The sequence below is a fragment of the Falco naumanni genome, chromosome 14, assembly GCF_017639655.2.
Source record: "Falco naumanni isolate bFalNau1 chromosome 14, bFalNau1.pat, whole genome shotgun sequence".
NCBI classification, from domain to species: Eukaryota; Metazoa; Chordata; class Aves; order Falconiformes; family Falconidae; genus Falco; species Falco naumanni.
Window position 1 is genome coordinate 12,901,022 of NC_054067.1, and position 13,481 is coordinate 12,914,502.

Sequence of the window (13,481 nt, forward strand, 5' to 3'; positions counted from 1 at the left end):
ACTGCACAAAATTCACAATACCCCCCTAAATGGACAGCCATTAAATCTCTCTCTACACAATTACAGTGCCGGGCTTCTACACTCAATTCTGCATTTCTACATATTGCCAACAGAACGAAATAGTCTACAGGCAAAGTTAAAAAGAAAAAAAAAAATCATACAAGTCTTACATAAACTCTTCATCCTTGGTAGTCCGTATTCGGCAGTAGGCATCAATAACAGCTGGCTTCCGAACTGTCTCACACCTCACATATTCCTTCCCATCTTCATCTCTAAATGTGCGATAGATTTTGAGACGGCGGCCAGTGGCAGAGGAATTAAGGCTGGTAACAGATGCAGTGTCATCATCTTTGTGAGAGTTTGCTGAGGCTCCTGAAGCTGATGCTACAAGAGAGTGTTTTATTTACTTCTAATTTCTTTCATGCTGTAGAAACATCAGTTTAAATACAGCAGATAGTTTTGGCTTAAAAACTTCCAAGACACAAATTCAAGAAAACCTAAGCTATAAAAGTTTTTCCCGTGCTTGTTCTCCCATCAAGACTTATATCAACCTGAAAGAAAGGTAAACTACTGAATTATCCACATGGATTATAAAACCAGAAGGAACAGCTACAGTCAACAAGGACCCGCAGGTGCCTAAGTGCAAGCACCCAGGGAACTGCAACATGGCCTTGCAGACTGCTTGTCGTTCCAGTGGTTTTGTTCATAGGTGTGGAGATCTGGCAGAAACTGCAGGCCAGCAATTATCCAGTCCTCCAACTACTATTAAAACCAGTGATCTAGCCTTGTCTCACATGACCAGGATCTTTCTAGTGCCATCCATAATTTTGGTTGAGAGTTTTTGTTCAAAAGAACACTGGATATCTTTTCATAAGGCAACAATCATCAGCAAATCTTCCACATATCCCTTGCTAAAATATTCCAGTAATTTTTTAATTAGTGATTTATTCCCAGTCTGGGTTTCCAACAGCAACAATACCATTGACCCAGGTGCAGCACAGCTCAGCTTTGCTCATACACATGCAACAAGTAACAGTGGTCATAAGAACAGTCATACAGACAGAAGTTCATTCACAGGTCAAACACTTCCACCTGCCAGTTAGGGATACATCAAGTTCTCTGTTGGAATGCACTTAAAATAAGCATGCCTCCAGGAGATTCAAATCTGGCAGCTGCCCAATTACCTCCCAAACACACTGCTGTGAGCCTATATATTGTGCCTATCTGTTTCACATACACAGCTGTGCTCACACACAAGATCCAATTAGATTACCATAAGCTGGTTGCAGGAACTATTTGCGAACACATCTTGAGAAAACTACTCAAGAACACCCAGCCTCCCCAAAAAAGAAAAGCAGCTTAAGCAACCAGCAGCAGTGAATATCTAAACAAATACCAGAGTAAGTTGATAGTTCAAAATAAGCAAAGAAAACACTTTAAATGCATTTTCAGCCAGTAACTGCTCAGGAAAAGGAAGAAGCCCCAATATGCATGCCTAAACATTCTCCCTGTAAGGAATCCACACTTCCCTCTGAAAAGGCCAGATCAGCACACTTTGTAGCCTGACACAAAGCTCTGAATGCCTTCTATTGGTTGCAATTACTTACACAGCCCCTTTTTGTCTCTCCTGTCCTTTTTGCCCCTCTCTTTGTCATTGCCACTGTCTTCTCCCAGAAGCATCCTTTGCAATTCCTTTCGTTCCTGCTCTTCTCTTTCCCGGGAGAGCTGAGAACTAGTTTTCTTGTTCTGTAACATATTCTCAATATTCTTTCCCATCTCTTCAAAGTCACTGTCTTCAGCTGAGCTGCTATCTGTGTCTGTTGACAGGATCTCTGTGGATTCCAGGACCCTGAAAAAGGAGTCACCTTGGAAGTCAGTCAGTTCCCCCGCCCCGCCCCCCCACGAAAAAAAATGAGCCTGTTACCTTCCCAGAAATACAAAGGTTAAAATGACAGAAAGGTTTGAAAATTAATGTTGCAAATCACTACTATAAGAACAGGCATAATATATGCCCTCCTCAGTCCTCCTGTAATCCCCATGTCCAAAAGATCAATTGCTCCAAGCCAATATTCTCCAACAAGTTGATTTTTTCGTCAACAACAGTACTATATTCCCTCTCCACTCTCAGGTCTTGGGCCAGAGCAAGGAATAATACATCAGTTCTGACAGGTCTAAAGAGTGTGACATAGAATTGGTAGCTGCTACCCAAGACAGAGATTGCAAACTGCTGTTAACAAAACAAACAAACAAAAAGAACCCCACCAGACAGACAGACAGGAAATAGGGTGGTGAACTACTGATCTGTGGAACAGTGGAACACCTCATGCCATTATACACGGCAGACTATGCAACTCATTCTACCCTTCCAAAAGGTCTATGACAGGAAGACACTAAGACTAACCCATACGTTTCTAGTAACAGCTGAAGTCTCCTTCCTCAGTGCTGTTATTTTGTTGGCCCAACCAGCTGAATCAAGATCTGTATCACAACATATCAGTGAGTTCCAGGCATACACGGCTCTGGACTTGTCACGTTGGGACAAGGTGGGGTTTAAGTCTGTAAACATCAGATAAGAACTTACTTATTCTGTAAATCAAAGATGCGCTGACACTCTTCTTTGTATCTCTCCTGATGCTCTGCTACAGAAAACCGAGACCCACGTGCAAATTTGCTCATAGGACCTTCACCTGAACGAGCCTGCTCTGTAGACATCGTACGTACAACGTCAATCACTTCCCATCGGGACAGCTTCTTTATCTGGAAAGAGGAAGACAGACTAGAAATTACTTTAGAGACATACAACTGAGGTAGCTGACCTTCAACTTCTTTCCACACAAATCAGAGTAGAAACATATACATCCTTTCTACCATCAGCTACTGAATCTGTTAGTGAAGAGAACTGTGTAACCTGCTCCAGATTCATGCTCACCTCCTCTTCAGGCACGCCAAATTTACGCAGAAGCTGTTTGGCATTTTTGAGAGAAAGTCGGCGCAGATCAGCATCTGTCCCAGTCACTGTCTTTTTCACTGGCTGAGGTTCTTTATCATCCTGTTCAGAGAAAGATGCAGCCTATTAATGTCATCACATAACAGTCTTTCCCAGGCTCATCTTCTGACATTTTCTGTTTCGTCTGCCCCACATTTACTCCATTTCTCCCACATGACTTCGCAGTTCTCGCTCCTTGTCCAACCCAACCTTGGGAACTATACCTTCTGCTGAGTTGGTTTGTTTGGAATCTTCACGTAAGAAAATCCTTCACCACAACCGGTAGGATCTGCTACACCAGTTACTTCTAGGAGGCACTTGCCCTTCATAGCAGCAATGAAGGCTCGCGTGGTGTTCCATGGAGCTGTGCGCACCTGCCAGCAAGCAAAGAAACACACCCTCACAATCCTGCTACAACAGAGGAGAATTCCAAGCTTTTTATTTTGGACTCTTCCAATCATACTGAGAACTTTTCAATTGACATGAGGATGAATTCCACTTCTTGATTCTTGAGCTGCTCTGATAAAACCTCTATGAAGAACCAAGGTGCTAGGTAACTCATAAAAATGCATTTAGGGCAAAAAGCCTAGTCCTGAAAGGACCTGACAAGAAGGATCCCCAAACACAGGCATACGCTTGGCAGCAGAGTTCCTGGGAAAGTCACAAGAACATATGATCTACTGAATCCTACTTTAAATACGTCCTTTAAATACAAAGACCTCATTTCTCTCCTGCCATGCAGATTTATATATTAGCATTCATGCTCATGCATCGCTCTGACAGTACCTCATCATCAATCTTCATTTGGAAATCCTCTTCATTCTCCTCTTCTGGTGCAAAGAAGGATTTCTCCCCATAACCTGCATCCTGCAGAGAAGTATTAGGAAAAAATGAGAACCCTAAGTCTTAAAAAGGTTACTGGACAGAGAACTAGAAGCATATCATGAATATCCTGTGGAGACTGATGCTGAACAAGCGTAATTCCACAGACAGTTGTTTGCAAGATTCACTGTTACCCACAGTATCACAGATGTCAAACTGCCCGGTATTTTGTCAAACTCCGTAACTAAATAGTGCACTCAACTCAAAAAATAACCGGCCGCTCTCACAGCCACATACTCGTTACTTTCTGCTGTAGAGCTCCAGGTAGAAACGTACGCCTTTCTTGTACCTTCCCTTTGCTACCTTTGAGCATAGCTAATTCCAAACCTAAATAATAGGTGGTAAGAATATAACAGCTTTCTTTAAGAACTTAGCTCCCATTTTATGCAGCAGATAACTTAGCAAGTCACCCAGTAGTCAAGAGTCTGATTTGCCTACTTTATAGCAAAATTAGCTTCAGGCAGAAGGTGTTACCTAGCCTCACCCTTCACAGAACTACTTGTCAGTAACTTGCCTTATAGCCTACAAGGAGCTTTTACCTTCAGTCGCTGCTCAGCCGCAATCATGCTGTAATACGCACAGCACTGTTCTGGTGATACCATTGCTCTGATCTCTTCCTCTGTTGGCAATCTGAAATCCGGCTTTAAAACCCACCAATTTGAGTCCATCCCTGAAAAATGCACAGATCCAACACTGAGTAGTTTCCCACAAATATTGGACGCCATCATAATCCTATTTCAAGATTTGGTACCCTGCTGCAATGCTAGCAAAAGGAGCAAGTATGACAAAACCGTGACACTCAGACCACTAAAAGTGATAGGTTTTTAATTCTACATTTGTCTAAATCAACGTCTCCTAACTCAGCACCTGCTCCATCAGCAAGCCCTCATGCATCCATGCTCATTCAATGTAAAAAGTACATTCCAAAAGCATTTAATCCACTTTCAGTTCCTCACCTCAAACTACTTTTCCCTGTGGCTAGCCTAAAAACCTTTGTATTACCACCTGTTTATTATTCTGTGTATACAAAAATCAGACCTCAGGCTCTCAAAGCATTATTGCACTATTACACTCATGAAGATGGGCCAAGCTTTTGCTGGCATCACGCAACACAGCCATACACAGAGGGAAGGGAATGTGTATGTGTCAGTGTCATTCTTTTAAAGTAACAATGTAAGTCATTGCCCGAAAGGTTATAAAAAAAAAAAAAATGTCTAAACTATAGCCATTTCTCACCATCAAGCACACTTGTGCCAGAAGAAATTGCACGTTTATAAAAACTGGAACAAACCTGCCATCAGATTACATTTCAGTTCTTCACACAGATGTTTATAATGGTTTATAAGGAGGAGATGTTGCCTCCTCCTGCTGCGTCTGGAACTCCCAAGAGCAGCAAAGAAAGGCTACCTGCCACATAAAATCTTTTAATACCTGTACGTTTGAAATCAGCACAAAGCTTTAGCCGCTTTCGGATGCTACTCTCCGAGTGTGAGGGAAAGGCCTTCTTTATATCCTCCATGCGAATTCTCCGAGGACGGTCTCTGCTTTTCCAGAAGAGGCGATAGATAAACACCTATAAAACAAGACTCATTTGTGATGTTCAAAGAAAGAATACAACAAACATGCAAAGACATTACAGACAATGCTGTTTCTAGTGACTACTTCAGAACTCCTACTTAAACCCCATTGTTCTTAAAATAAATTTACTTAGTAAAGTTTTCCAAGCTACACATCCACTTCAGGTTCAGCTGCTTCCAAGAATGAGACATGGAAAAAATATTTGCCTTGAAATTGTGTATTATCATATTAGAAATGTTCATGCTTTGGTAAAGAAACTTGAACTTTGGGAATGGCAGGGATTTTCCTGCTCTGCAAACACCTCTTGAATTATAACTTTGAATTAAACTGTCAGTAAATTACTAGAAATTTTCTCCAAAATCTAAATTTGGAAATATTTATTTGAATGGTCACTGACAGTCCCAAAGCTTAACTATCTCAAGATCTAGGAAATGAACAAAGATGTATAAAGCAACTCTAATTCTATGCTGTGTAGCAGGACTGTGCTAAGGCTCCTTAACTGCCTCTTAGTAGCCCACGTAACTGTAATTTTATACAGCATACCCACTTCAAAGTTCATTCTAATTTCTTCAGTTTCCTACACTTTTATATAATTTTATAACCTTTTATTTTGGCTAATAAAAAGCCTCTATCGTATACTTATGAGGTAGGATGCAAATAAACAGAAGGAGCATGCTATAAGTTGTTGATTAAACAACAACCAAAATGGTCTGTATGGTTAATATCCAACTCTTGCAGCACTCTCACAACCAAAAAACCCAAAACCCAAACAAACAAAAAAAAAGGGAGCCATAGCAGGGCAATGCTGCCTGTATGAGGCCTGTGCCTACTCCATGTTCTTCCTCGAAAGACCCCTCAGATCCCCAAACTGTTTCTTACAACATACCTGCAGAAAATCTCTGATATGAGTGTTAGCTCGTTTAGAGTTGGGACCAGGTACTTCATAAAGTGGGCACTCCTGACCAACTACAAAAATATCCACTAATTCTCGAACATAATAGCCTTGTCGTGTTCGGATAATCAGGAAATCTGTTTCAGGCATCTTATGTAAATAGATAGGGGCCCGGAAAAGGTTGTTTTCAAATGCCTAGTAAGAGAAATACAACAGTTTGAAAGTCAGGTTTTGATCAATTTTTCTGTAACTCCATCTATAAAAAACAGTCATTTAAATGGTACACCATCATTTATATCACAAATATATGTAGATGCACAGTCAGAACATTCCTTGCTTATGCAGAGAATAACCACAGATAAAGCCCAAAAGCATAAGAAAACCTAGAACAAATGCAGAGTTTGAAGGGCTCTTTGGACTGACCTTTAAGGAAGTACTTTAAAAAGGGACAGGAAGAACAACTATGCAGAAGAACACTATAAACCAGCCCAGGACACTCGCAGTCTGGGCATGGGAGAAGGCAACAGAAACAAGGGCTGAAGACTTTGCTCAGGAAAGGAGGTTGTAAGAACCTAACCAGAAAAGCAGAGAGCAGCAGAGTTCAGCATTTAAAGGTAATACTACACTAGACTGACTGGAACTGGAAAGACCATCTTCTAGAAACGCTTTTTTCTCCACCTGTAAGGGCTTCCACAAGCCTTACCCACTGCTACTCGCCCACACTACCCTCCTCATCCACATTGCAAAGCTTTCCCTGAGATGGCCCTGTCCTCACTTCAAGCTTTCCAGAAGTCCTGTTTTAACCATGATGAAGTCTTCTTAGGCTTGAACAATTAGCATTGTCAGTTCTGTCATGAATCCCTAATATCAGCATTCACCCCTTTTTTCCTGTGGTGCAGCATGGACAGAATTATTGCTGCAGCAAGAGCAGCTAGCATTAACTGAAATCAATTTATTTTTACATTTATAATGGATTTTGTAACCAGGTGGTCCTTACAACACTCTTAATTCCTCTCACTATCACAACTGTATGTATTTCAACAACAGATAAAGGCTCAAAAAAGCAGGAATCTACACACCTGACTAGTAACTGGTAGACTATCCAGTAGACAACTAGCAGTGCATTTCTCAGAAAGTACACATAAGGTTTTGCTCACACATCCTGGACCATGACAAATCCATGTTTTCTATCCATGTTTCCCATTTACTGAGTTCACCAACACTCAAGCAGCTCTAGCCTTCCACTGAGTCCTCTGTAATAGTATCACTAATGCCATTACAAAGCAAAGCAGCAAATACTCACTTCCTACAATTCCTGTAATTCCTACAACAATTTAAAAAAACATACTACAGAGATTATTTAAATAAAAAAAAAGGCCAAGAAGTGCATTATTATCAGTAAACAAAGAGACTTAAACTGGAAATGAAACAGAATTTGGTTTTTTGGAAGCTAGGCATTATTTGTGATTCAATAAACAGGGCACGAAACACTTTGCCTATTACTCCACATTCAACTTTGCTATCGTCTTGTGCTTGCTTTTCTCACCTGCAGTAACTGGCCTGGATGCAGAGAACCCAGGAACGGAGAAGTGTGACAATAAACAGTCTCACCATATTTACAATCTGGAGCTCCCGGATCTTTGCCAGGTTTCTGCAATGTGCAACAAACGTGCAGTTAGCACTCAGTGAAAGGCAGAAGAAAATCACTGTCCAACAGCAAAACCTGCATACTCACCCTTTTGTAATAATTCTTGATCTTTGTTGCCATGCCAACCTGCATCATTAAAGGGGCATTTTCCTCACTGTATTCAGCAAGGATGAGATCCCCATCCTTGCCAGTTAGGTCCTGTGGTGTGCGCATGAAGAACATTTCACCCCCGCCAGAAGCCTGACGCTCCTGCTCTCTCATCTGTGCCAGTCAAAAGACAGAGTTAGGAAAACAGCACATCAAACAGACCTGCTGTGCAAACGGAGCCACAACAGACATCAGATACAGAGAAAAGTAACTGTACCTTGGCTTTCTTTTTTATATGCTTCAGCAGGGGTTGCACAGCGTGGGGCCCTGGCTGGGACAAGGCACCAAAAGAGTATTTCTTCAAGGGAGGCCGATGAAATTGTCGGAGCTTCATAGGACCCATATGGGTGGGAAAGAATGGCTGGCGAAGTTCCACTGCTGGGATAGAGTGCTAATACAGGAACAAAATGTGTATTAAGAACAACACCTATCACCTCAAAACCAAGAGCATCCTTCTATCCCGCTAACCCTTACATAACAGAACCTAGTAATATTTTTGGGTCTGCTAGCAGTAACACTAGTGCATTGAAATCCACTTGTTATCATACACGTTGCCTTCTGACAGAACGTGCTTAGGTCCCATATATAGATCTTTCCTTTCTGTACAGAGGCAACTTTAATTTTACTGTTTCAAATGGTACCCAATGAGAGGTTGTCTTTATTAACTAGAAGCATGCAAAGCCATTATCCTATCAGTGGGAGACAAGTGCATTGGGAATTATATATTTTTCCCATTACAGAAGCGGCTGGAATCAGATGGGGTTTTAGAAGAGGTCACTGACTACCACAACAAAGGAGGAAAAAAAGCCCTCACCTCTTCACCTAGGGCTAGTGAGCAGTAGTTCAAATTCATCATTAACTAAATTATTTTGGTAACATCCAGATTAAAACACACTAATAGCAGAAGTACAGCTTCACTTCTTGACTACCTGCACCACTTTCCCCCCTTCCATACTGCTTCAGAAAGTACTACAGAAAGAGACACCAAACAAAAGGATGGCAAGTCTGATACAGCAAGACCCAAATCTCAGTTTGATGGGGCAATCAAGAAAAGCTAGTTCAAATGCTTTTCTAATCATTTTAATTAAACATTAAAAAACTCTCTCATGAACACTTAACTGACCTGCTGTAATCTAAATTGGTTTTCTACAGATCCTAAATCACACTCTCAACTAGAACGCACCTACCAACACACTCTAGCTCTCCCTCTATAGCCAACACTACTGTGACTACCTGAATGATGTTGCCTCCAAAGGTTCCTCGAAGTCCCTGCTGTTTGGGGTAGTAAAACTCATCATTGGAGAGGTTCCAGGGATCCTTCACCTCTGGCTGAGACATGTTCTAATTCAATTTGAAACAGAGAGAGAGGTGTCAAGAAAACCAAAAAGCCAAAAAAACCCACACTCCTTCCACATCATTCCCAACCTACAAGGTGCTAAAGCTCATGCTGACCTGCTGTGGTTCTTCCTTGATGACACCTGTTTTTCCCAACAGGATTCGACTCTTCTTTAGAGAAGATTCTTTCTTGTTTTCCTTGGATGGAGAGTTCAAAGTCATTTCTTCCTTTTCATCAGGAATTTCTAAAAACACAAGGAATCACACTGTAAAGCACCTGTCCTAGGGTTCCCTTTCCAACACCACAACCTCCTACTGAGCTGCAGCTTGCTCCAGACATCTTAGCCTTTTTGTTCAGTTTCTGGGGTGACTATCCTCCTTCCACACTCCTCCCCCATTTTCCTTCACACAGATTAATATGAAACAAGCTCAACAAACACAGAAAATCTCCATGCTTAAATCTCTAACTTATCTTCTTCAGCAGTGAGTAAATCTGAGTGGGAGGAGGGTGACTGTGGGGATTGCTTGTGGTAACTACTACTCAACACAAAATTTACTAATAATCTAATCAATGTAAGTACAAGAAATAGCATCTGTTCTGCCAAAGCTATTCTAAACAGTTGAGAGTCAAGGCAACAGGAGTGCCAGTACTGTTTCCCAACTACATGTATTAATAATCCTTTTCTTCCCCACATACATACAACATGAATGTGAGTCTGAAGTCAAAGATAATACAGACCTGAACCCAAAATGGATGCCTGAAAAATTCCAGGAAAGTAGCATGAATTTTAAAACTTAGCAATTTGTGAAGTAAAATTGTCACATGAGAAGCAGGGCCTACTAACATGGGCTTGGTAAACTGTATCAACGTCATGCACAGACCTCATGTCACTCTATAAGAACGGATTCACCTTTGTCACTATTTACACAAACACCTGCAATTTTGTGGTGTATTTCAGACTTGGAAAGAAAATACTGCAAGTCTACTTTCTTTACTTTAACCAAGCTCAAATTAAAGAGTGATTTTCAAGGTTGCTGGCTAATACCAAAACCAAACCAATTAATAGATATAGGAATTCTTAGAACTGACCCGCTTCCCTGAGGAAGTACATGCACTCCAGACCACATGGAAGTGTAGCAAGACATGCCTATCCTTAAACTACATAAGGCTGCTTGAAGATTACCAACACACAGATCTAAGAGAAAGTGCTGATTTTAGTGGTCCAAATCTCTCCAGCTTGTAGCAATACACAGGGAGTACATTTAAATCAAACTCCAGGAACACTGAGCCATTTTGTAGCTTGATGTAACATAACTGCTGACAGGTATTATGCAAAGCCATTGCTCTCATGTGCCAGTACCATAGCCTGAAAGAGGCTTAACGAAATCTGCTTCCACAGGCTTTGAATACAAGCCATGCTGAGAACGGCATGGGCTAGTTTGTGGTTTACTTCTCTACCATCCCTCTTCAAACCAAAATGCATGCAAGTAAAATTAAGATAATCACTTCTAAACCACACCAAGAGTCAGTTTAATTATGTTAAATTTAAGTTTCAGGGCATTAATTTTTACTCTCCTCTTACTGCTTTTAACTTGTGAGCTGAAAGTATATACCACACCATTATTGTGTTGCCATCTTCTGCTTAGACCTTTGATTACTTGCAAGTTATCTTGCAAAGCTAGAACAAAGGAACACCGTAAAGTATTGCCCCAGTCCACTTATTTCCATTACAGTCTGACCATAAATCCTTGCTTCCATTTCCACTTGTCTTTTCCCATTTGAGTACAATTTCTGGATGCCATAAACATACCTAGAATAATGTTTTCATCATTTGGATCAAGCGTTAAGACAGGGGGATCCAAGTAGGTTTCCATTGCCTGATCATCCCAGATGATACTGTCTTCCCAACGGCCGTATACTAGCTCTTCATTATCAATTGGGAAAATAGAGTACCAGGGCTTGTCTTCATCCAGGGAAACTGCAACAATCGTAAGGTAGAATCCTTAAGAGTTTTACACGCTACCTTGGCAGAAAACCATTTCACAGCTTATCCCCACATCTTATTCCCTCAACTTCCCCCATCTTTCAGGGCCTAAAGAAAACTCATCTTGGAAACAAAAAGGAAGCTGAGCCCCAAGTCTCAGTTTTACCCGTGGTTATAGATTTTCCTCCTCTGAAACACAGAGAAGCCCAAAGAATGAAATAGGGTCTCTATCAGGTCTTAGAGACAACAAATATCCCTTTTATCTACACCTTGCTGCTAAAAAAGGACCCAGAATGCAAGTCTATACAGAAACACGTCTCACATGCACCTATTCATAGGCCAAAGACTGACGTCCTCATTACCTTGCTGTTCAGAGGCCTGCTTTTCTTTGCCCTTTGCTATACCTAGGACTCCTGCTACACTTGGTTTCTGTGCTAGTGGAATTGGTGGATTGAGCAAAGAGCCACTGCGGTTCAAACCTAGAGAAAGGGAAAACAAAAGGAAGGTTAGCTGGAGTGGGAAGGTTAGGGGGCGTTGCACTGCCTTAAATCAGAACTTGCGGGCTGCATGCAGTGAATCCCAGCCTGAACCAGCATGGGCCTGCTGCTCCTATCACCAAGGGTCATCTGTCATTAGCACAGGTACGACTTAACAAAAACACATTCACTCACAGCTTACTGCTGGAGTCTGCAGGCTCTACAAAGTTATGTTTGGCTTGCTTTGCACATGCTCCATGGCAGTGCGTAAGGTGCATTTCTACTTGGTATCTATAAAAGTGAGAGGCCTTGAGCAGACAGTTGCCACTGACAGAACAGCTGGACTGGCCTCCGGCAGCTTCCTGTCTTATGGTAAACTGTCATAAAAAAAAAAGATGGCCAAGCAGACCTCAAGGAATTGTTCTGTGCAGGGAGCTTTTCCCAGGGCAGACCAACTCACCTATGCTCACGTCACTTGTGTCACTTAAGTTAATGCTTCTGGAAGGTGTAAGATCTAACACATGTGAACAGACCAACCGTGTTTAACGTGTTACTATAGCTTTTGATGGGACTGAAACACAGCAAGCCCAGGCCTGGTTAGCTCAGGCACAACTGTGCTGAAATGAAAACTGTTATAAAAAGCTATCTCCAATTCACCTACCCAAAGTCTCAGAGTGTCTTGTACTCATAGCTGAACAGTAAAGGCTTGACACTAGTATCCAATAAAGATTTGACAATCCCATTAGTCCTTCCTTGTAGAAGCAGGGTAAGATACAACAACCAGACAATAAACATGCATTCTGCACTAACAATTTAAATTTAAAAAGCATCTGTGTCTAAGAGAAGTCTGAGGCTTGTAAGACTTGTTACTTCCTATCTAGAAAAAACAGAATACCATTATTAGTTCAGGAAAAACTTCAGAAGACTTTTACACAATTCTTCCAACTGAAAAAAAAACCCACATATAAAGAAAATTCCATTGGCCTATAAACAGCAAATATCCTAAACGTAGCATTGCTTGAAACTAATGTAGAAGTATCTAGCATCTGGTATTTCACATGGAGAGAAGAAAGCCAGAGCTGATATTTTCTTTAACAGAAGGGACCTACCCTGTTTTTGGAAAGAAAGAAAGTTTCAGAATTCTGAGCGGAGTTGTGATCTTGCCTAAAAACATTCCCTGACAGGAAGAATTATGTTCTGTATTTGAGATGAAAGCATGCAATGAGTCAGCTCAGGTACAGCAAGTACAATTCATAACAGACGATTGATTACCTTGTTGTGCATTATATGCAGTGGCATTTCTAGTCATGCTGGATGGCAGCCAGCCTGCCAAACTTGCCCGCTGTGTCTTAGTCCCTTTGTGCTTGACATCTTCTCCATTCCAGATCACATCATCCTCCCATTGGAGCTGTGTCACCATGAGGAAGTGCTCATCAGCTAGCAGATCATCCTTCTCATCCATCAACCCTGCATCCTGGAAGGAAAGAATAGTTACTTAAAGACCTGCACTGATATTATGACATCAAACTAAAGCAGGAAAATTAAAACTCAT

General features: G+C 41.3%; 1 protein-coding gene across 7 annotated transcripts in view; it reads right to left on the reverse strand.

The window, feature by feature from the left end:
* The window catches only part of TAF1 (TATA-box binding protein associated factor 1), a 32,423-nt gene that overhangs the window by 13,192 nt on the left and 5,750 nt on the right, over positions 1 to 13,481 (reverse strand). For all 7 annotated transcript variants that reach the window (XM_040614245.1, XM_040614240.1, XM_040614242.1 and 4 more), the window contains 17 exons: positions 13,202 to 13,403; positions 11,816 to 11,932; positions 11,280 to 11,447; positions 9,586 to 9,713; positions 9,367 to 9,474; positions 8,351 to 8,524; positions 8,074 to 8,247; positions 7,885 to 7,989; positions 6,333 to 6,533; positions 5,300 to 5,441; positions 4,408 to 4,538; positions 3,773 to 3,853; positions 3,211 to 3,360; positions 2,930 to 3,049; positions 2,582 to 2,757; positions 1,608 to 1,849; positions 171 to 384 (listed from right to left, as the gene is read on the reverse strand). In XM_040614245.1, coding sequence (XP_040470179.1) covers positions 171 to 384; positions 1,608 to 1,849; positions 2,582 to 2,757; positions 2,930 to 3,049; positions 3,211 to 3,360; positions 3,773 to 3,853; positions 4,408 to 4,538; positions 5,300 to 5,441; positions 6,333 to 6,533; positions 7,885 to 7,989; positions 8,074 to 8,247; positions 8,351 to 8,524; positions 9,367 to 9,474; positions 9,586 to 9,713; positions 11,280 to 11,447; positions 11,816 to 11,932; positions 13,202 to 13,403 — 2,633 coding nt within the window. The remainder of the gene's footprint in view (positions 1 to 170; positions 385 to 1,607; positions 1,850 to 2,581; positions 2,758 to 2,929; positions 3,050 to 3,210; positions 3,361 to 3,772; positions 3,854 to 4,407; positions 4,539 to 5,299; positions 5,442 to 6,332; positions 6,534 to 7,884; positions 7,990 to 8,073; positions 8,248 to 8,350; positions 8,525 to 9,366; positions 9,475 to 9,585; positions 9,714 to 11,279; positions 11,448 to 11,815; positions 11,933 to 13,201; positions 13,404 to 13,481) is intronic.